Source organism: Rhea pennata, chromosome 1 (assembly GCF_028389875.1).
Source record: "Rhea pennata isolate bPtePen1 chromosome 1, bPtePen1.pri, whole genome shotgun sequence".
Classification (NCBI taxonomy): Eukaryota; Metazoa; Chordata; class Aves; order Rheiformes; family Rheidae; genus Rhea; species Rhea pennata.
In genome coordinates, this window is record NC_084663.1 from 160,914,892 (window position 1) to 160,939,863 (window position 24,972).

Sequence of the window (24,972 nt, forward strand, 5' to 3'; positions counted from 1 at the left end):
CTGTTAACGCAAAGGAAAGAGCTCTCTCTCCAACCCATTCTCATAGCTTAGGGCTTTGAAGGAAGTCTGTTTGGATAGGAATCTATTCTACTGCCATTTAATAACACTGATTAATGTCTATTGAGAAAAAAAATACATTCTCCTCACTGACAGAAATCAAGAAAAACTGAGACAACGAAGGGTAGTTGTCAGACTTGTCTCATTTGCTGAAGCAGGAGGCCTTCCTTGGCTGATTTACAGGCAGCCAAGTTGCACAAAATACCAGCCTCTCTGATGCGCTCATCATCTAGACAACAGGAAGGAGCGTCACCATCTTGCAACCTGACTATTGTAATCTTCGGTTACAGCAGCTTGTGCTGCTGACGCCTCTTCCTTTGGCCACTGGCGTGCTCTCTGCTCCCGCAGCAGCCTCCGCTCTTCTCGCCTCTTTAGTCGGTTCTTCTGATGCTCCTCTTGCTTGGAGTACTGGAAGCGCTGCAAGAAGAGGTCTTTCGCATATTCATAGAGCTGCATGTCCAAGAAATTCAGCTCCTCTATCCGTTGCCGCACGTCCTCATCTATGTCCACGTTAGAGGCCCGTGTAACGTTGAACTGGGTGAACGGGGAAATGAATTTCAGGTTGAATGTCCTCTCAAAGAGATACTGTGTTTTCCTCTGAAATTCTGTGAGTCCAAAGAAGGCCATATTTTTCAGATTGTTCTTGGCGCTTTGGAGAAGGATCGTATTTCTTTCACTCTCATTCATAAAAGTCAAGTTGTAACATCCCACCAGGCTGAGGTCTGCCAGCATGCGCACCTGGCGGTTGTTGGCTAAGTTGTAGCTACAATCCATGAATTCCTGTAAACTGACTCCAGACCAGTCTTCTCCCTCATAACAGGTCGGAAGCTCATCTGGTGTTGGGCTTCTTCCATCGCACATATGAAGGGAAGTTTTCCATGTCGCACCTCTCTGGACATGTTTCCACTCGCTCAAGTACCGTGACACCGGATCCCTCAGCATTGTAATGTAATAGAAGTTCCTGAAACACATCATTAAACACCATTTTCAGATTTAGCGGATTTCACTTTATTATTCACCAATAAAATGATTACCAGCCAACACCACCCCCCCCTTCACTTTTCCCAGTGGAATGTAGGCAGTTAGAGTGCCTACTTGTCAGACAGCAAAAACCTTTAAGCTTGGTAGGTACTATGAATAAAATGCCAACTAAATTGGGACAAAGAGAAAGAAATGAAAGGTAATAAGCAGCTAACAGAAAAAGAAATTACTTTGACCTCTCAACTGCTCAGTGGTAGTTACTTCATGTAGAAACCAATTAATTGAACTCTACTCCCCTCTATTTTGAAAATGCTAAAGTGTAGTAATATCAGAAAAAAGTGGCGAAAAATTGGCTACAGCTGAAGGACAACATAGAGAACTGATACAACATGTCCTATCTTCTGTTGGCACTGAGAAGCCCAACAGACCTCGAAAGGACTGCATGGTATTACCATTCTTTGCCACTTCTCTTTGGCAAGATAAATCTTGCCATTTCTCTTTGGACTGAGACATGCAAATACAAGATGATAATCCATATAACAGTTGGTCAGTCTGAGAGGCATGAACAATAGCATAGAGATGCTGAAAGCACTAAAAATAATGCCACATCGAAGACTGGCATGAGCGATCTACGTAAGAAGAACCCTATCATTAAATGGGTTGGAGCGAAGATAACGAGAGGATGAAAATCCATTCACATGACTTAATTTTAACAAGTGCTTGATTAAAATCAGTTATAATCATGTAGTATAAAAGCATTGGTTGATATAAAGGTTACCATTATTCAGCCTCACCTGTCAGGAATACAAAAGAAACACCAAGAAATATTGATTTGAAATAGAGCAAATAACTGCAGAACTCACATTATCAATTCATCTTTAAGCTGCTGAATTGAGAGTTTGTACATCTATTTATGGCAACCTGAAATGAACTGCAACAGAGTATGCTTAAAGTAGGCTTTCACAGTTTCACCCGATAGTTTTTCATTGAAAAATGTTTTATTCAATAACAACTAACCTAAATTACAGGGTGATATCATAAGGATAAACCAAAACCAAAATACTTACGATTTCTGTCAGCTAGAACAACCAGCAGAAGATTCATGACTAAAATTAACACACAGTATGGTACGGAAATAGGCTCATGAGTTTGCATGACTCATCTGACTGCAACCAATGCATTAATAAATCATGAGTCCTAAGATTTCTTCAGAAAGCTCTAATCTCAATATTATTTCTTGAGTCTACATGAGGATGAAGCAAATAAGCAATGATGGAGACAAGTTACCCTATAAACAAGCCAGCACTTGTGAGGGCTATCTTACTCAAGAGCTCACTTTAGCTGAATGAAAAATCTAGAAACTATTAAAAATACATGTCTTTTTCAGATATCATCCATTTTCTATCACTGAAGACTCCCTACAGCTTCTCCAGAAACTTCAGCTTTAATTTGTCATAAAATCAGCCAAACAGAGGATCCCATAACCATTCATGGTCGGATATTTCCAAAATCTGTCTTCACTACTCCTGTAGACTAGGAAGTATCAGAATTCTTCTCATGTGCTCTGCAGCAGAATAGCTCCACTGTGAACAGCACTGTCTTTAAGCACACCAAGTATAGCTTTCCTTTCTCAAATTCAATGTTCTCCTCACCTTGGCTCTACCTTGCATGTATGAGAGCATACTCAGAATTTCTTTCCAATGAGCAGAACAAAAAGTGGACATTTCGCAAGTGCTGTGCAGATAAAGCCACCAAAAAATTGTATCTCCCTCTCAAATGCCCATTTGAACCTGAGACACTGTTACTGCAATATCCAGCGGACACTGATAGAATAGTTATGACTGAGGCTCCAGGCAGCCGAAATAAAGAAATGGACAAAGATTAAGAGATAGTTGCCAACATCTACACCAGCAGAGATGTGGTATTGTTTCAGTCCTTGTATTACTGCCTTTCCTATTTTGGGATAATTTTAGATGTTGATATGTGATAACAGATGTGTTTAAAAGTTGCTCTTCACAATTATTTATACCACTAATAACAGTTCTGTCTTTCTTCACCCACTTCTAGCATTCCCATTCTGGCATGACTCAGGGCAACAACAATTAACAAAAATACCTCCTTTGCATCAATCATTTCCATTTCATTGCCGGATATGTAAATGCACTTAATGTGCAATAAACAAGCCTATGAAGCAAATGCAGGGAAATGAGAAAAGTGTCTCTCTGTATAACTTATGCAGATTTTCTTACGCAGACTGGGCAAGAAACTTTCTGCAATCTGCTACTGTTCCTCCGTATGAGTACCTGGCTTCTACATCTGTTTTTGCTGTCCTGATTGATTTGCTCATGGTCTGTGCATCTTTCAGAGTGTTGCGCCTTTGTGAAAAAGGCTGAACGGCTTTTTCATCTGGAAGGCAATCTTTAACAGCAGCCTGATACATGCTTAGTTTGTGAGGCACTGATAACTAAGAGTCCTGCCATCCTCTCCATGTTCACACTTCACAGTCTTCTGTTTAACCTTCTGTTCGTGACTCTCCATTACCCTTAGCAATCTAAGGTTGGAAGATCTAGATTTCTTCCACCTCATCCTGGGCGCTGTCCAGATGACACTATCACAAGCTACCAGGAGGAATGGGGGATGCTGTATGGCAGTCATGGCACTGGTGTCACAGATTTTTCTTTCAGGGGAAAGGATGTCGTGTCTCTAGAACAAAGATATAAATAAAAATACATTGGTTATGCACATTTGCTTCAGTTGGAAAATTATCAAAATTATCTCAGGAAATTGTTTTCAAATGTTGACAGTTATGGATTAAATATAGCAGCATTTCAGAGCTCTCAGTTCTCAACAGAGTTTTCAGCCCCACTTGGAACTGCTGATGAGTCAGTTCCTAGCAAAGGCAAGAGATAGTTCATAAAAAAGGAAACTAAAGATGGTCTTCAGCTTCCTCATTCTTTACTGTTTGGTAAACGAGTGGCAAGTCAGCCAACTACTGAACGTGCTTGAGCCAATCTGAATACAGACCTGCACTTTTTCTCTTTTGTGTATATGACCTCCCTGCTTCAAGCATGCTCACACTTATGTGGCTATGTTAAACTCCACAGTTACCCACTGCAAAAAATACACAGCAAAGAATTAACTATTAACTTCTGTTACCCTCTTTGACAAAGAGAACGAACTCATCACAGACTTCTCAGCTTCATTTCAAAGGACTAGCACCATTGCTTACTCAAGGCTTCAAGGCTAACCAAGCAGAGATGTTGGTATGTCAATGAGAAGATGTTTTACACAAAACCTTCCAAATGAATTAAAAAACATAAGATGACATATATATAATATATATATATATATATATATATATACACACATATACATATATATATATGCGTGCATGTGCATGTGTGTGTGTGCCTACATAAAAATTTACATGGGAAGCTGACAGCTGTTAATGAAAGAGAAATCACAGTGCGTAGTTCTGCCAATACATCTTGTGAACATGTAGATATGGATGAACAATTTAGATTACATTTCAAACAATCTCTATAACAGTACCAGTCCACTAGTCATGGCATTAGATAGTCTGAAACAAACAAAAAAAAAAAAAAAAAAAAAAAGAAAAGAAAAGAAAAGAGAGAGAAAGAGGAAAAAAACAAATTAAAACTTCATATAACTTTCCTAGAGTAAACAGTCTCTTTTGGAGAATAATACACTGAAGTCAATCGGTTATTGAAGTTGCCACTTTGGAATGGTTTGTTATTGATCACATGATAAACACTATGATGGTCAGACTAAGTCATCCATGCAAGGGCCCAAATAAACATCAGAGTGAAAGCACCATGCAGCCCACACAAGGAGTTATGCTAGCAGACAAAATCCCTGGGATATTAGCGCTGCCGGTGTACCACTGCCCTGTTCCCAGTAGTGTGAGAACTCTGTATTTGAAACGTTACCGTTTACACTAGAACTAAAAAGCAACTGGAAATGCAAAAGGCTCTATCCCAGCAGCATGAAATCCAGTCTCTTCATTAGCATTAGGCAAAAAAAAAAAAAAAAAAAAAAAAAAAATTAATTAATAGAATGGTTAAAATGAGTTTCTAGTTATAACCTAGGAACACGTATTTCTTTCACATTGTAAGGTATTTTAAAATAAATACTCTAATCTTACGTTAATCCTTCCATAGTATTGCTCTGATTTAGAAATTCATTTCAGAGCAACAGACTGATATTAGCGGAGGTGATCCCAAAGCAGGGCATTTTGCCTTCTCTATCACCATGTAACAGACATCCCGGCTGAGAGAGATTTACTAAAGACGTGAAGGATCACTGCAAATCGAGAACAAAAACATCCTGCAGGGCCTCCTGGGAAGAAGGATGAATGACATCTTTGCTGTCACTCTTCTCGTGTGAGCAGCCAGCACACGGGAGAGCTTGCATAGCATTCTCAGAATGGGGAAAATGCAAGCTATCCCTTCTCAGTTCAAGGAGTTAGGACCTTACATACTAAAGGTGATGAGCTTCATAAAAGGAGAACAGCACACTCATAGCAGCAGACGCAGGGATAGAGGAATGGAGGATTATCTGAGGTGGAGGAAAAAAAGAAAACAGAGTCACTGGAGAATATTTTGTAGGGCAGTAGCAGCCAGAAGAAAGAAGAATCTAAATTACTGAAAATCCCAAGTGCATCATAAGAACATCCAGATTCTGGTTCTCCCTGGGATTAAGCAAAATAAAAAGACCTGAAGCGGTTTATGACCCAGGTTGTGACAAGAAGCTTCAGGTTTTAACCCTGGAAGTGAGTTTCCTCCCGTGGAAAGTACTGAGAGACTCAGCAGAAGCCAGCCTGGTGGTACATCTCTGCTGATGACAGAGGCAGTGGCTAAGAAGATCCGGTATTAGGAGAACAAAGGCTTTATGCTTCCCAATTTTATCCAGCAGCCCATTTTCTTACACGTAATAACGGAGTTAACCACTGAGCAGCAATTGCTTGCTCAAGCAAAGTACAGTCAGTATGGGTAATGGGGAATACAGGAGGATAAACAGATGAAACAAAAATCCAGATAATGTAATTCATGAATAATTAGGGAATAAGAGCATACAATGATGATAGTAAGGGAGACGGAAAGCTAAGTAACGTTGCTGGGCTAGTGCTGATCAGAAGGGGTGAAGTCATCCTAGCATAATGCAGATGCACCAGCTCCTGGCTGCCAGCATTACTGTGCTGAACGTCTCTGCATCCGTGCTGTACTTAATTTACAGTTAACCTGCCCAGCATCACAAGAACTGACTGCATACTCCTTATTCCTAACAAAAGTGCTAAAGTGAAAATGCTATCAAACAGGGTACAAAAAATATGCATGTCCATATGGCTGCAGAAAGCATCATACAGTTTATCTATTGAGCCAAATACATACAAGCTAGCTCATAAACGTTTGTGAGGATGATACACTACACACGTTTCTTAAGTTTAGCATCTGCCACAAAATGATAGACCCCTGGGATGCGAATATTCTTCTAAGAGCTACTTTACAGAAGTGAGTGACCTTAATATCATTACCTGTTCATCAGGTTGTCATGGGTTTGTTTATACAAACTTTACTGAGGCAGTGTCATTAAGACACTAGCCACCATTAAGAGGTCAATATTTATCTGTTCTTACCACATACGTTGCCCATTCAACGTGTTGGAAAAAACCTTCACTGGCTGATTTTTCAGAGGCTCTGAGCACCCACTCCTTTTATTGTCTTTAACTGGAATGGTGAACACTGTGCTTGCCTAAAAGAGTGGCTGTCACATCCTATAGCCAGTCCAGTACTCAACATTAAAGGTGAACTTGCCATTTACTCCTGTAGAGCAACTCAGAGAATTAAGCTTTGCATTTTGAGGTGAAAATTTATTATTTTTTTGTTAAGTTTCATTATTCCTCTGACCACTGTTTCTTGATACCACAGGCTTTTGTGGGTGAAGAGGTGAAGGGACTAGACACTGCTCCTGGGGTAAGACATCTAAATGTAGGCATCTATATATAAGCTACATGTCTAAGTGCCCACTAAAGCCAAAGGGAGCTACTCAACACAGTGGTGTCTGGAGAGTGATGCAGCTCACCAAAGGTAGGTGCCAACTCCAGCATGAGTTGTGTCACTCTAGAGGCCCCCAACTCAAAGCATTGCACACACTGACCACAGCGCGAGCCTCAGTACCAGATAACTTGTAGACATCTACATTGGCAGGCTCTACATATAAGCGTCTCAATCTGCAAGGTGAATCCCATGCCAGGAGTCAAAGACCTTGCCTACACAGATCTATTTGCATAGTGCAACCCATGTATTCAGGCAACTTGGAAAACTAACCAGTAACATAGTATTTTGTAATGAGTGAGAAGTAACTATGGAGTTACCCACATTTCATTGCTTTTTGCACTCATTATACATTTCAATCATGCCAGGATTTCTAAGTATGTTTTTAAAGTTGGAACATTCCCAAGAGAAATAAAAACTTTAAAGAAGTTTTGTAGTTTTTCACAGAAATCTACAAAGGGGCAGTTATAAAAGCACTCTACCATAATTTTATTTATCCTTGCTGCTATACATAAGATGGGGGAGGGCTTGGAGTTGGACACTTTGGATTGTATTTCTATTTCTGGAAAGCTGGGGTGATTGCTCAGGAAGTTACTTGTAATGACACAGAGTCTGTTACTGTCAACAGAAATGTTGGGCACTAGGAAGCTCTCAAGAAATGGCAAACCTCACATTTTGTTGCCTATTAGGAGGGATATTCCCTGTCACCAGTTTCAGTTTCTTTTAAAAGAACTTGTAACTTTAGGACTTATTATAAAAATATTCATTTTATTTTTTAAAAATTACAAACATCACTTTATTATTATTATTATTATTATTATTATTTTACAAAATAGTCTCTGAAGGTCCAAACTGAAGTTCTGTATCTCCACTATGAGAAAAACTTGAGGAAAACTTTACAGTACTGCATGGCTGCTTCTCAGATTAGTGTCCCACACCTGATGAAATGTCAGATGAAAAAGAAAGTCTTCAGAGATCACTCACTCTCTGACATCAAACAACATTAAAAGGAGGTGATTTAGTGCAGTCCAGGAAAGTAGAAGAAAGAGAGCTAACCTGTGGTAACACAAATGCTGCATGGGTAACTTAAAGAATTTTTCCACTTAAAGGTTCTAATTTACCTTGAAGTGAAGCTAGGGTAAATTCAATAACAGCGTGAAGTTACATTAATATATGAGAAGAATAAGATGCGTGATAAGTTACTGAACAGGGCATTATCTTGTATTATATATAGAAGATACGACTTCAAAAATCCAGTGCCACATCTGTACCACAACCAACCATAACCAACAGGTTTATGAAGAGTTTATGATCTTTTTTTTTTCTCCTTACATGTTAAATACTTTAGGAATTAAGAGAATTGGCCTGGGGCCATGCAAATTGGTGACTTTCTTTTCAAAGACTGTAAGCTTTTAGAGTTAGGACCTGTGATTTTCTACATGCATCTACTAGATGCAGCACATTTTGAAATTAAGTAATGAATAATCATTGAAATAATAATCATTTTTTCTACATATCAAGTTGCCACAAGCTCTTCAAAATCTTTAGTGAAAATGGAGCTTAGGACCTACTGCTGCAAAAAGAAAATTAAGGGAGTTCAGACTTCTTTTCTTGAAATAGTAGATTATATTTGTGAGAATGCAGATACTAATGCAGTATTTCAAAGACATGTCTAAGACATTGCAGGGGAACAAGAAGATGGAGCCAAGAAGATGGAGCTAGGATCCTCACTGAGGTGCCTGGTGGAGAAATGGAGAGACAGTGGTCATAAATTGAAAAAGGACAGGTTCAAACTCAAAATGTGGAAAAAAAGCTTTCACTGTGAGGATACCTAAGTGCTAGAACAGAGAGAATTTGGCCTCTCCAACTTTGGAGACTTGGAAGATCCAACTGGTCAGAGCCTGAGCAATATGATCTGAATTCAGTGGTCATCCTGCTCTGAGAAGCGGGTTGGACTAGGGACCTCCTGAGGCTCCTTCCCACCTGTGTGATTCTGCAGGACAGTGCACAGTCACTCTGTGACCAAATGTACAGGCCTAGCAAAAAAACCACCAAACTGATCCGCCATCCAGATCATACCTGTCCTCCCTTGTACTCTCCTGACTACCCAAGACACAGTATAGGGAATGTGCTTTGCCTTTTATATGAGATTTTTTTGTAAAGCGTTTTCAATCTGTCTATAGCACTCTGAATCACTACACTCTGAATTAATGAGCAACTCCATGAATATTTATTTCAGTGACACTTCGTTCAATATAGAATCTCTAGAAATTGGAGAGGACAGTGTAACGACCACATGTCCCTGAAGAAATTAATTCTGTTCACAGGTATCAACTCTGGGTCCTGAACAATGCCTAGACTAATGAAATGATCCAGCTACCCGTAGCTTAATCCCAGAATTTTAGAAAAAGCAAATGGCATAGGAATATGTGTAAGTGTTCACAGCTAATATATGATCTTTCTGTGTGCTATTAGGATTTAAGCAATTGCCAAACGCAGTGCGTAATGATGTTAGGCATCTAACTCCACATTTAAGCATGCAGACAAACAGCCTCATCATGAGCGTAGAAAATCCACAATAGTCAATAAGGGCTAAAGATGCTCAAGCACCCAGAAAGCATGGTCTGCTGATTTATTTAGGAAATGGAAGCTCCCAGGTTCATTGGAGTTCCCTTCCGTGCCAGCACAGATAACAGCACTCTATCACGCCCTTCATAAGGCAACCTAGCCCCTTTTGAAATATTCTTTTTACTCCATTGCTGCTACTGGGAAGAGCTTCCAAAGGTTGCTTCTCATGTTTAGGAACATGTTTCTAATTCCCAGACCAAACCTGTTTCTGGCCTACTTGCATCCAGTCGTTCTTCAGTTAACACTGAAAATACATCAAGGGGACTTATAACATCAGAGGAGGAGAAAAGGCATTTAAGTTGGAGAACAGAGAGCAATCACACCTCTCAACCTTCAATTCACTAAGTTGATCTAGTTCTTATAGTCTCCTCTGATGAGACAAGTCACAAGTGACCAGGTTGCAATCCTCTAAGACCCTTTGGTCTCTCTGAGACCTTGGGAAATTCAAGTGTGGTTCTCTTTCCCAGGGTTGCATCACTTAACTGGCAAGGGCGTGCTGCTGCAAAGGCTGTAGCATAACCTGAACTCTTGGTTCTGGGAGGAAGGGAGCTGGCAGGGAAAAGCCAGCCATGCTGACCTTACAGAGTGGCACTGGGACCGCTCGGGATCCCTCCCTTGTCACCTTCCCAACCATTTCACCCCAAGCTTTCCAACACTTTGCCTTTCTGTGCCAGCCTCTGGTAGGAGACTCGCAAGAGTAAGAAATGGTGAATGCACCTGAGGTTGGTTCTGTTTTCTGATCATCCCAAGCAGCCTTTCTTTGCGTCTGGCCTTGCAGCACATCATGTTTCACAGAACATGGCTAGAATTGGGCATATTTAATACGAGGCCTCACAGGTGCCTTGTATGATGCTTCCCTATCCCCACTGGCAATGTATTGTCTGATACACCCTCCTGTTGCATTTACTTTTTACAGGGCCATGTAACTCTGGGAATTCACACTCACTGTGTTATTGTCTAATATACAGAAGTCTTACTGCTCCTCCTTTTTCAGCTGATAAGCATTCAGTTTATAGAGGAAACTGGGTATCATCAGGCCTCAAATGCATGATCTTGCACTTTGTACTACCAAACTCCATCCCATTTCCTTTACTGAAATCCTCAAGGTCATCTAGTAAATTCCATTAACATACTTCGGCTTTTTGTGCCAACATCATTAATGAAAACATGAAATAGGATCAGAGTTAAGACCAGCCCTGAGGAAATTCATTAATAACTTTCCTTTAGCCAGAAAGTTCCTATTTCAGCTCCTCTTGTTCTGTTACCTTCCATCTACCAGCTTCTTATCCATCTGAAATTTATTTTACTCGGCCTTGTCTTGTCTGCCTTGTATAATAATTTCACAGATGTCATTCTATCAAATATTTTACTGAAGTTAAATATCTATTGATTGGTACAGTTATCCTATCAGAGAAAGATGCTGGGTGTTGCATGTCTCAACCCAAGGGCTGAGAACTGTGGTCTCAGTTTTGCTGAGAGGGAGCACACAGGTCAAACAGGGAAATGACAATTTACTTGAGAGTGAAGAGGACTGAAATAGAAATGTACAGATCAGGTAATTTGATGGAAAAACAAATATGCTACTTTCCGTCAAACAACCTTGATACAAATTGTTGTAAATCATTTATTGATGAGACAGAAATCTAGCAAAGTTCCCACTACATATTCTTGTCTTGCCTAAATTATATAGGGCTCAATTGTTCTAAGTGTTTAAAATGCTAAAGGAGTAATGTAGCAAGAGCTTTGTTGAAATAGATATAAATATAAAATGCAATAATGGAATGAAATAATAAGAATTTGGTTATTCTATCAACCAAACGCATATTAAAAATCCTGCATCTTGTAAAAGACTGGTGGACGTACACGGGAGGAAATACCATCCAGAAGCAATAAATACATGTAGTTCCCACACAATTTTTTGAAAATTTTAAAAGCAAGGCCATGCATGCCTTTCTGCCCAAAAGGTTAATACATCCACTGTGGCCAGGAATGAAGAAGAAGGAATCCATCCCTCACATCGCCTTCATTATATCTCAGCCCTGTCATGCACAGATCACTGCAGGAGTCTCGCAAGGACTGCAGAAATCTGGGGAGTATGTGACACCTTCACTCAAGCATGTTACTTCTCTCTGTCCCTGTGCTATGCTGCTGCACAGAATGGAAAAAGAAATAAGGGCGTATTTGCACTACTGTCCTCTGTTCCTTCTGCTCAAGCCGGCCCTAGCCCCAGCACGGGGAGGAAGCACCGATCTTACCTTGCTCAGAGAGATGTTAGGAGCACGGGAGAGTCAAGTTAAGGGGATGGCCCGCAGCATCAAGCAGCAGTAAATAAGCCCTGGCCTCAGAAAGTGGTGGTGGTGACAGGCACGGGGCAGGAGAAATGCAAACCTGGGGACCAGCTGGCAACAGGCATCCACAGTTTTGCCAGCTGCTCATCCGAGGGTTACAAAACCAGGCTTGGAAAGGGACCTTTCCAACCACCAAGCCTGATCTCTGCAATTACAGGTAACAGTTTAGCCCAGAAAGATTCAGGAAATATCTGTTATGTACAGGACAAGCACAAGGACTGTTGTCATGATCAGGCCCCCACCTCTCAGCAACGTAACAGGATTTCCCTGTTTCGGGAGCAGTCTCCCCAGTGCTGGACACAGCGTGAGTGACCGGGTGAACAGGCATCTCCAGCCCTGAGCACACACACCAGCATGGGTGGTGCAAAGAGACGGGGACAAAAAAAAAAATCCCTGCTGATGCGATAACTTAACAACAGTATACGGCCTTTTGTTACAGGAAAAACACGTATTTTGTCACAGAAGTAGGGGAGATCTGTTATCACCGGAGTCCTGACTGCCTGCAAAAATACACCTGATTGATTGGTAAAATTCAACTTCAAATGGACTCTGAAAACAGGGATACTGCCAGGCACAAAAAAAAACATCCAGAACACACAGGCACAAATGGAGAACAAAACTGGGGAAACAGAAGAAAAATAAAAGGCAATCAGATCCTTAAACCTTTTGAGGTTTATATTTTTGTTCAGTCAGATTCTGTTTGAGAAAGAGCAGAAATATTTCTGTTAACTTACATTTATTACGCCTCCTTTTACCCTCTTTCTCCTCTTCGAAGGAGCTGTTACTGTCCCATTTTATTTTCTGGCTAGGCAAGACGAGTAGCGCAAACGTCCCCAGCGCTGTTCTGTAGCTGGCTTGGTTGGAAAGCAAGTTTTGCTGCAAGTGGCGAGCATCCAGCCTCGCTCCTTAACCAAGCGCTCGCTGATCTCCAGCTGATTGATAATTCAAAGACGCTCGCTTCTAAATCAGAGCTGCTCGAATGAGGCTTCTCCGGGATTGTTCACTGCCACGGACTTAGACTCAGCATAGTAATTCCGCCCAATTAATAAAGTAACTAACAATAAAAGACCCAGTAATTGAAATCCCTTTGAAAATACATCAATTTACTCTAAGCTTTGCCTCAAGTCTTTATTAATTCTGACATCAAGCACAACGACCTTACATTTTAACTGAGCATCGCAAAATTCAGACGTAGCAACTGTTTTCTTGCCCTATATGCCGAGTCTTTAGAGCATCTAGGTCTGGCAAAAACCTGTGAGATTTGCTTCCTCAAGGTAAACAGTACGGCAGTATGGATTTTAAGGAATTTCAGGTGATTCTATGAGTGAGAACACTGAAACTGGAACAACTGGCACGCAGAAACTAAGGAAATCGTTCAGCTGTGAGATGAAATGTTAACTGGGCTTCTCAAAAGTTCTCCTAGAAACTCTTCTTCCTGTGACATAGCTGTACGTTTTTTCCCGTAAGACAGTAAGGGCATTTGAATGTAACAATTATAACACAGACCACTGACTCGACCACTGACCCACTTTACGTTGCACTTTGTGTTCTCGCAAAAATACTTGAAAGCATCTAATCAAAATCAGAAATGTTTGTTATGAATAAAACAACTCGAAGCTATAAGCAAAATTGGAATCTTTCCCTTTCCCGTCCATTGACTTCCTAAATTTCTTTCCATGTCGGTTCAGGCTATGTTTATAATCTCCGCAAGGGGGCTCTCTTATCTTCCTCTTGTCTTATATTTGCAAATCTTAGCAAAGGTTTGACTAGATTTCTAAAAAAATCTGTGCTATGATGCTTTCGTCTCCATATCCTACACCATTTTAAGAACAAAGTTTTTAGCAACTACAGTTTAGTTAATGATGGAATTTTATGCAAAACTTTGTAATTTGAAAGCGAATCGAGCTTTATGCTCAATTTCCACTACATACCTGGCATACAGAGGGCTCTGATAGAGATTTCTAAGTTGTACTTGCTGTGTTTGTCCCAAATGAGATCTTTCGTACAGACACACACACACACACACAGAGTCAGCTCACACTGCCACGGGGCGACAGCCTTGGGCTGGTTTTATATTATATTGTGGTTTGTAAGGTAAGGCCAGAGCACTGTTAGTGATTTCAGTTCTGTGTGAATGCACCTAATAGCCACAACAGTTAAGGTACAAATGATATTTAAGCTTTTTATACTGTCTTCTCACTTCCTAACAGGTGCGGAAAACATATCCTTTTTTTGTAGTATCTTCACATTTTCTTTAATATTCTGAATATTTTACAGAGATGGTGTTATACATCCTCATGTTCTCAATTCTAGCTCTGTGGAGTTCTTATTATTTACCATCCCTTTAACCTTGGGCTATGTTACAGAGGTTGAACCATCACTTTCTTCTGACCTCCAGCCTTAAACAAGTCGAGCCCATGAGGCACATGCCAGGCTGTGCACTGTATTGTACCACTATCAGCTGTGGATGCTATGCACTGAGAAAGAAACAAAAGAGGTAATAAGATGAAATAAGGATGCCTAGGCTTATATTCACCAACTTTTATGAGGGCTGCTTTACCTTTCAGGGAAGCTGGTGGGAAAGCAATTACGCGAGTTCAGCCTTGCTGATACAGCGCAAAGCTGCCAATCTGCTAACTCACTCGAGTAAATCTCTGCACCCTGCTCCAAAGTGCAAACTTTAAGCAAAGTTTTCAGGATCATTCAGCAATGCTGCTGTATGAGATGGTCCTGCTTAACCCACATTGATAACAAAGTTCAGTCTACAGCAATATTTATGCATTCAGATAAAATAAAATATCCAAGATATTGATGAGATTCCCTATGAATTAGTTTCTGCAGCAAGTCTCACATGTCTCTAGCCTTCCTTGGGAATGGACAAATCCGAATCAATGAAGCACATCTGTACAGTGGAGGAAAAGCACTTCCCAATCCCTGCAGGCCATGAACTGACTACTTGAAGCATGACATTTGATTAGCCTTATTATCTCAACTCATTTATATATAAATGTTGTTAGGGACCACGAAGCAATCCAACCCTTACTAAAATCCAGCTACAGTCTCTGAGCTGATGTTCCCACTCTTCCTTCTTGTCCATAAAAAGAAGGAAGAATTTCTTCTCTTTTGAGCTGCGGGTTATAATCTATGTAACTTCATTATCGCAAAATAACATTCTCCTCTTACATTAGTGCAGCAGACAGTTGCTGCATCTCCTCACATATGCAAATGGGTCAGGCTTTCTAGTCTTTCCCCACAGAGAGAGCTGACATTGAGGCTCAACATGATCTAGCATCGTTCTGAACTAGAGGCCAGGGGAATAGTATGCAGGACTTTATTATCAAATGTATCTTTCACTGAAATTAATGAACATCTGTGCAGATGCTGAACATGAATGTAGGAAGCAGAAACAAAACCCATCTGAAATGAAGCATAAGATGTAGGAACATCTAACAGTATGGTTCTTTAAAGCTTGTGATTTCTTCTTTTCCCTTTGAAGAGACAGAGCACTTTTCAAGTCACAAACCTCTCTTCGTCTAAAGGAAACAGGATGGTAACAGAGTTACAAAAGATATTACTGCATTAACAAAGATCAAAGTTGCTGACATATACCCTGAGTAACACAGCCATTTGAATATGAAGGATTCCTTAGGATTCCTTTATAGACTTCATAAATTCTCTTTTTTCATAGAGAATATTATAGTCAATACAGTTCGGTACTGGTACAAACCACCTCCCCCCAATTCAGGTAAAAATGTTATTATATCATAAACATTTTCCTATAATTGTAATGATTTAGATGCTACTAACTTTTAACCAATGCAGCAAATTACTTAGACCTTACATTAAAACTGGGTCAGTTTTACTTTTGATACACACATTGAATATTCAATAATTTTACATAGATTAACACTTGTGGACTTCAAAAAGAAATGCCATCATGTTTTCCTGAGGAACCGAAGATACGCTACCTGCCTTACCTGCCTATCTAATAAAAATAGCCAAAAAAAAAGAAAAGGATGCAAATGAATCTGGTTTTGCTTTTTCTGCTTTGATGATGTTCCTTTTTGACTGGCTTTTTCAAAGGTAAAATTTTTGTTTACAATTGTATCACTTTACAGCTATGACAAAACTATGCTTTTCTCATCAAATGCTGTTTAGCACCGGCATCTTCCTCCTCTTGAGACAGAAGCAGCTGTATGTGTAGGCTAATCTAAGACTTTGCCTAGATGAAAAGGAAGTTTGCATGTACACAGACCTTTATTCATGACACTTGAATTTGCTCCGTGGCCTCAATAATAAACACTGACATCAAGCATACTCATGCAAGCCATTTTTCTAAAAATAACTCACTTTAGACGTTTTTTTTCCACGCTGTTTTCAGCAGGTGCACTCTCACCGCTAGGAACAATGATTATCACAAGCAGGCATTTATCATCAAGGAGTCATCCCTGGAAAAGCAGCGGGGGGCTAGCTGAAGGGTTGCCTCAGCAGTCCCTGAGCACTAATGGCAAAAAGCCTGCCCGTGTGGCTGGGCCACTCCAGTGGGCACGGGCGACCCTCCCTATTCTTCACGCCAGCAAACGCGCGGGCTGCGGGTAGCAGGCACCGACCGGCAAATTCTCCCCAAAGTGCCCAAGGCGTTTTGCTTGAGGGCCAGAAATCCTGCCCACCCCTTTCCAGCACTCTTCCACGGCCAAATCTCCCCTGTCCAGGCTTCATGGGCACTCGCAGGTGCCCCCACGCTACCTCGCGGGCCATACTCGCCTTTGCACTTCACTTTGCAAAGAAAAGTGTAACTCTGCCCTAATCTAAGTGCCTTTTTTTTTAAGTCCATCCCAGTAATCTTGACAGAACAAGAAGAAATTTTTACAACAAAATGCTGTGCAAACGGTAACACACAAAGGAACGAGAAAAGAATATACAGGTTAGGTATTCCTGAAAGATTTTTCTCTATTAAATGTAATTTTCTTATTTCACCCCAAAGCATGCTTGTCTTTATTGTAAAAGGAAAGAAACCTGTATTTTCAGAACAAACTAATGCCCTATAGACCTACATAAATCAGAGACTCTGATTAAAAGAAAACAAAATCTTAATCTGACTTTTAAGAAAAATCCATGTTAAATGACTTTGAGCAAAGAATCTGTGTACTAAATTCTCGTATCAGAGACCCCTGAGCACAGTATCAACACTCAAATTGGGAAGACAAAGTTGTTATTTGTCATATTATGAAAAGTACAGTGTTTCTCTCTTACATGCACACCACATATGCCATTCGCTTTCCTTTTTTTTCTCCTCCCAGTGTCTCTCGTACTCTTTTTGGTACCTCCTTTTTCCCTTCTTATTTTTCTCCTCATTATTTGCTCTCTCACACAGCAGTAGCATAATTTTATGCCTGGAGGAGCTGCAGAGGAAACAGAGCCATTCCTTGTGCAATGGACTGCTGGGCTGAAACAGAAGAAAACTGACTTTTCCCAAGCTAGAGTTAAAGCAATTTGCTCCCGCACCAGGTTTCTCTGCACATTGGGCAGGCTGCAGAGGAAAAAGGAGTGCGATGGCATCACTGCAAACACGGTAGCCACAGCACTGTGCTGGCTGCTTGCGGGCTGTCAGAGCAGGGACTTGCTGAGCTACGTGGGGGTATACGCACGGGGCAGCTCTAGTCCACCACAAAAACTGCACTTCTGAGCAATGTGGAAGTAACAAGTGTTGATTTGAAAAGTTCCCATCTTTGAACTAATATCTTTGTTAGTAACCATAATGAACATGATGGCAATATCCTGACACTTGAAGAAATTCCAAGCAAACATGTTCTTTTTAAAGGAAAGAGGGGAGCACTCAAAAGTTTGAAGAAAACCAAATTAAGGCCCATCAGCAGAGCCAGAATCTGCAGTCTTGAGCAAAACTCTTCCTCAGCAGCAGCAGTGAGCGCTGCCCGCTGTGCTACACCTGGTCAGTCTGGTCTTCCAGCTACAGATACACAACTCGGCATTAAGAGATGTATTAGATCTTTGAATTTTTGCTCACTGGAACTGGACCTACCCAGTTCTTGCCTCCCAGATAGGCTCTCCAAAGGTTCAGAGTCTAAACTGACCTACATCACCTACATTATGGTCAGTATGGTCGTCTTAACAAATTTGAAAACCAGAAATGGTTTTGAAAAACCTCAGGGTAACTTCCAATGCTGACTGAAGTCTTACAACTATTACAATCTATAATATTATAACTGAACTTCATTCTCTTAAATCTAGCCTGAAAGTGGCTTCAGCTTTACAAAAAGGCTCTATAAGAATTAGGTTTTGTATAAACAGTTAAACAGAAAATGTCTCAGTAAAAAGGAAGATAAGCTCATCAGGAGCTATTAAACACAGAGACATCACCACGAAGCAGGACATTCTCAAGCCTTGAATTTTTAGACACAGGGAACACACTCAGGGGTGTTATGCCTGGCCTGTTCTTGGCCTCCTCCTTGCACATCAGTTGTTGGCCACTGCCAGAGGCAGGATATTAGGCTAGATGGACCTTTGGCCTGACTCGGCTTGGCCATTTCTATGTTATTAGGGTTTTCTATCACTCTGCCCACATAGTCACACATTTCAGGCTTGCTTTTTTTTAGTAATGCTGATGAGAGAAATATCTCACATGCTGATATGAGATTATTTCAAAGCAAAAAAACAAAGACAAAAGATCTGTTCATTTTGTCGTAAGTATAAAGAAGAAATCAGATGTCACGCTTGTCATTCAGAGAAAATTCTCCCTCACCTACAATAAGAAACCTGTTTTCTATTTTCCTAAAAACCCATCTTGCAATGCAGGTGTCACAAACGGCAATTCTTTCTCTACTGCTGCAAAAAATGAACACCCTGCATTCAAACACTTTCCATTCATTTACAAAAAGACTATCAGGAAGCATGTTATTACCACCGGGTGGTAGGAGACAACATCAAAGAGCCTGTCAGCTCGGAAAGAGGAACGAACCAGAGAAGCAGCGCTGAGCGCAGAAGCTCAGCGCTGAGGGTCACCGCGCGGCAGAGCAACATCCCACGGGGGCAACAGGGCAGAAAGGGAAGCTAAGGAGATGTTCAGGTACGTCGGAGGACAGGCCACCCCTCCCGCGCTGGGTGTTGGAGCCGCGGCTGGGTGGCCGGCCCGGCGACGCAAACGTAAGCCACGGCAAGCGCGGGCGGACAACCGCCGTTCTGCAAAACTAGCAAACGGAGGGGACGTGGTGCCTGCGCCGTCTACACGCGTCTACGTGCGCCAGGAGCGAGGGGACAGACGATACCCGGTGGGGCACGGCGTGACGCAGAGGGAAAACGCCTGCTCCGGCATAAAGCCCTTCGGGCACACAACTGAGCCAGCAGCTTCTCCCGAAAAGCGCCGACGGGCCAAGCGCGGCTGAGCTGGACTCGCACTTCGCATCGTTTGTTCGCGCCGCTTTGAGCAAGCGCTCGGCGACGTGAAGCCAGGTCCACCGTGTTGGCACACGATGGCCTCAGCATCGAGCCTCAGCCCCCCACTGCACTCAGGTTACTTTGAATTTACGAGCAGGCAACCGTACCCAGGAGATGATCCGCTCAATTTTGCTGCCCCACACATTTGGTATATCTGTCCTAACTTAAACGATGTAATTTTTTTTTCTACCCAGCGTATATTTACTCGCTCTAGGGTACTAAAAATATATGAGTGAAAAGCTAGTGAATGGCACTACTGAGATACTACATTCCTAAATGCTAGCTATCACATAAAAACAATTTAAGAGGATATAAAATAACATAAATAACATAGCTTTTGCAGATTTAATTTGGCATTATGACACAATATTTAGTTGCAAGAAAAATCCTTTTTTGCTACTGGTCCCCTGCTTTGATCAGTGCACAGAACAGGCAGTACTCAGCACGTAAGATGACTGCTCAATATTCCTTTTTATCATCACCATACAGTGTGTAGTTCAGTGTTTTATCCATTGCATGTTGCACAGACTCTGCTCAGGGTACGGAATCTCACGCTTCCTTATGGCCTTCACTGTCATACTCATCCTCGCCATGTTTTAGGAATTTTTGTGTATGTGTGCATTATTTGTTACAACTCCTATTAAGAAACTTGAAGTAACAAAAAAAGAGAAAGAAAGAAAAAGAATAAAGAAAGATAAAGGAGCTTCCTTCTGGCAAGCTGGAAGGGGCAGTGCAAGGGGAACCGCTGCTGTGTCTTACTTCAAGGGCTGAGGTTCACCAGTAGGAGCCAGGACATCATTTACGTGCTAATTTCCTGGCCTGATTACTTTGGCTATGGAGTCATATTCTCACACTTTGCTCCACTGAATCTCATTTCCTTTTTTCTTTCTTTTTTTTTTTTTTTTTTTTTTTCTTTCGGGGAGGGGGGAGATGAAAACAAATCGGCATCCAAAAACTGGGGAGAATTTCCTTCCTCAGAGGAGGCAGGAGCCTGGGAGCTGTGACAGTCTTCTGGGCAACTAGATTTTAAAATAGCAGCACCTTGAGGATCAGTAATTTACCTACCCCACAGTCTTACTGTAGGTACTGATTACAAGCGAGTACATCCCAGGAAGATGAGCTGCTTATCAACAGGAAAATACTACTGCTATTAAACAATCTATTTTCTCCCTTTCTCTCACTTTCTGTTTGGAAATGGCTGTCTCTTATTTTTCATTGTATCCTTCACACCGTACAAATCTAAATAAAGAAATGACTGACATTAATAAGGCAATCATGTGGTTTCAGAGCGATCACTTAGTTAGCAGACTCTAACAAGAATAACTAAGATGCTGGTAATGGACAATTAAAAGGAGGATGTTTATGTGGCACTGCTTATTTTGTCCCTGTGTTTCTTGTCAAGAAATACACTCTTGAATGCAATAATTGTCTCCAAATGGTGGATATGGAAAAAATGCCCTCTGTAAAAGGAATATTGGATACATCCATAACTACTACAAACTTCCTTTCCTTTTTTTTTTTTTTTTTTTAACCCAGAGGATATATGGGCTAATATATTGTCAATCAATCAAAAGTAACATTAACAACCTTTAAAAAGAAGTATATCTATGCTACATATAGGAAACCGGATTTTAAAACCAGCCTACTATTTTATACTCACAAATAATGAGCACTGCATTGCAAGCAAAGTTACCTGAAAACAAAAAAGACAATCAGATGAGTTAGGGGGGACCAGCTGGCTATCTTGTCGCCATTACTATTTGTCCAAAGGTAAAGATGGCCCCGTGCATTTTGCTGAACAAAGCCAAGCTTTAACTGCCTTGCTGAACTGAGATTTCAAGTATTCGTGGAAATTAAAAAAGTTATTATCTAATTCATTATGCAGAGAGACAGTTGTGAGCATAGTAAATTAGCTAGATGATAGGTGGACTGGACATGCTCTGAATTAAAGTAATTACTGTTTTATTTTCTCAGGCAGGGATTTATTCAGTCAAAGCACAAATAAATGATGTAAATAAGGATAAACAAATAATTATTGTATAATTGCTTCAGTTGTGGGGATGTTTTACATTCATTTGTGTTTGAAATTTGACCACTTTGGATCACAAAAGCCTATGAGAGGGAGCAGTGTGCAGTGTGCACAGAGAAGCCAGGAGAGGGCAAACTAGAGTGCTTCAAAGAAAACAGACTCTTTCAATTTAATTTCACAGACAAAGTGGATTTTTTCTTTCATTAATAAATGGAAATATAGCCAACATACAATCATATGCATCTCTGTGGGATAAAATATCAATGAATATGAACAAGATTATGACTACATGTCTCTTTTTGAGACAACCAAAGTATTTAGATGCTCTTTGGAGCCAATAATTCAATAAAACCTTTGCTTTCTTGTATTTTCTCTGATTTTTGAAATCTGCTGGACACCAACACACTCCTAAATGTCTCTTTTTTTCTTGAGCCCAGTAAGTCAAAATACTGATTTTTGTGAGATCTCATCTAAATGACCATTGCCTTGACCTATAAACTCTGTTGTCCAAATTTCTTCTCCTTCTTCTCAGTTGTGACCTCAGAATTGTCACGTGTGCGTTTTGCTGTGAAGCACTGAAAAAACTGATCTCTGTAAAGGGTTTGGCTTAAATGTCGTTGCTCTGGAAGCCTTGGAAATACATTCTGCCGGGGCACTGCAGTGCAACATAGAGCTCAGCAATACGAAAACAGCTTTTTCTGATTCTCCTTTCCCTTTTGACATTTTATTTTAATTAAATTATGTGGATAAAAAACTTTCCCCTTGGGAATTTGATACTGGGAAAGGACTAGCATTCATCTAAGAGAGAAAACATAGAACTTTTAGAGATGTCCAAACAAAGCTTTTCTTCTGAGGTTCTCCTTTAAACATTAGCCTCTCCCCATTTCTAATTTGTCTTACAGCAATGAAAATGGTTAGGATAAACACAAATATTCAAAGCATCTTCAGTTTAACATACTGCCTTTTTACTTCTGCTAATACTGACTTCTTCCCACAGGATGTTCAGGTTAAGAATTATTTCACCTGGCCTCAGCCAATGTTAAATATTTAGTCCCATCTAAGCATCTCAGCTCCCTCTGCAGTCAACAGCAAGCAGAGATTATCTCCATCTCCAGAGATAATTTATCCCCTCCAAGACAGCTGTCTAACACACGTGGGATGAATCAGTCTCCAAAGGCGTGCGCTAGTCGAACTCCACGCAGTTATCTTTACCTTTGTTTGCAACTTTCCCTGTCTTCAGTATCACGAGGTTAGATGAAATGCAAGTGAATGACTGACAGCCACCACACTGACTGCTTTGCTGCCTTCACTTGGTAAATGCTCTTTCCATTTCCGTAACCAGTGAGCAACATGGTGATCAGTAATAGTCTCTGATGACCAGCTGGTAAAGCCATTTTCCCCAGATGACTTGCATTACAATATTGGAAAAATGACATAGTTGCACCACTTCTTTTATAAAACATTGACTTTTAAAAGATGATTATCTCTTTGGTATTTAAAAAGTTGAGTGCTCCTTGTTCTGTTTCCTTGTTGTGCCGAGTTCTTCTGCTTTATAATTGTACCTGCTCAGTGATCCATTGAGTTATTGGTTTATTGCCATATCATTCAAAATAAATGATGGTCGAATTCATTTTTAAACTTCTTTTGTGTCTGAGCTTTTGCCAAGACCTGTTCATTGCTGTCACTTGGCAGAGGAAATTATGATGCAGTTTGGAGTGTGCATGGTAAGTGCGGGGTTATTTAGTCCCTTCTATTTCTGATAAGAACCAATAACACTGAGGGATTTCATTAAAGAATGCAGTGATTGGTGGTATGAGCCAACAGCTTGATAAGTGACAGCAATTTTGCCCATAAATTGTAAGCTCAGACAGCAAGATTTTTAGAAACAGGAGACAGAAATTAGGCTTTTAAACCTTTATCTAGATTTCAGCACTAGAAGACTGATTTCCAGAAGTGTGCAGTAGGAACTTCCAAAGATCTCAATCACCACATGGCAGATATTAGAGGAGTGCAATCAATGTGTATGAACTGCTGTAAAATGTTTAATGTTGTCCCATAAAGCCATGAAAAAAATACTAATGTTTCTTAGCTAGTGGCATGTTCATATATACTAGTAATTATATGACAGGGAAAAAATAGAAATTAATATCAAGCCTGGAAATACTGCAAAGAGCAGTTTATAATGGGTGCTACTTTGATTAGTGTTATTGGATGCAGGGTTATCCAGTGTAATTTAATATGGTTAATTACTTTAAAAGAAAAAAATATCAAGTGCACTTACTGATTGTGAAGATGACACTGACTTGGAAGATGCACCAAATAATGGCATGATCAGAACACAATATATTTAGAGAATTCTGGGGGAAAATCAACTTAGATAAATGGATGGAAATACGTGAACGAAAATAATCTGAAACATGGGATGGAAATATTTTAGGAATCAGAAATGTGGAAGAAGATTAGGACAGGAAAGTGCTTTTTACATATACACTTTGGGAAAAAAAGAGAATTTTTGACTTCACACTCAGAGATATCCTATTGTATGGCATGACACTGCTGACTTACAGCATGTGGTCCTGAATGTCTTGACGTAAGAAAAGATGCTGACAATCTGGAGGAAATGGTAGCAAAGTGATGACAGGACAGGTTGAAATCTATGCAGTGTGGCTGTACTAATTTTTTCCTCTGAGCCCTGAGGCTCAGTGGAATTTCTGCTGCATTACAGCATCACAGAAGAGAGGAGGTGAGAAATCACCTCTGGACATCATCCAGTCCATCCCCCTCCTCAAGCAGAATCAGCTACAGCAGGCTGGTCAGCGCTGTGGCCAGTCAGGGTTGGAGTATCTCCAAAGATGGAGACTCCACATCCTCTCTGTGCATACTGTGCCAGTGTCCAGTCACCCTCACAGAAAGAACCTTTTTCTTATGATCAGAAGAAATTTCTTGTGTTTCAGCTTGAGCCCATTGCCCCTTGTCCTGTCACTGGGCACCACTGAAAAGAGTCTGACTGTCTTCTTTAGTGCCTCCAATCAGGTATTTGGTAAGATCCCCTGTGAGCCATCTTTCATCCAAGCTGAATAGTTCCAGCTCTTTCAGCCTCTTCTCGTATGAAAGATGCTCCAGTCCCTTTATCATCTTTTGGGCCCTTCGTGTCACTCTCTCCAGTGCATTCATCTCTCTTGCACTGGGAAGCCCAGCAGCGGACACAGCGCTCCAGATGTGGTCTCACCAGTGCTGAGTAGAAGGGAGGAGTCAGCTGCTTTAACTTCAATGGTTGTAGGACAGGGTCCCTTATGAATGACACAACTTAAGAATGATACAATTTAAATATGTATAATTTAAAGCATCAAAAAGGCAGGGAAAAAAATTATTCAGACAAATGTAAATGGCTAAACAGTAAGGT

At 40.7% G+C, this 24,972-nt stretch overlaps 1 protein-coding gene across 1 annotated transcript in view; it reads right to left on the reverse strand.

Annotated features, from left to right (window-relative positions):
* Positions 1-306: 306 nt before the first annotated feature.
* The window catches only part of HS6ST3 (heparan sulfate 6-O-sulfotransferase 3), a 327,701-nt gene continuing 303,035 nt past the window's right edge, over positions 307-24,972 (reverse strand). The window contains exon 2 of the mRNA XM_062575798.1: positions 307-1,018. Coding sequence (XP_062431782.1) covers positions 307-1,018 — 712 coding nt within the window. The remainder of the gene's footprint in view (positions 1,019-24,972) is intronic.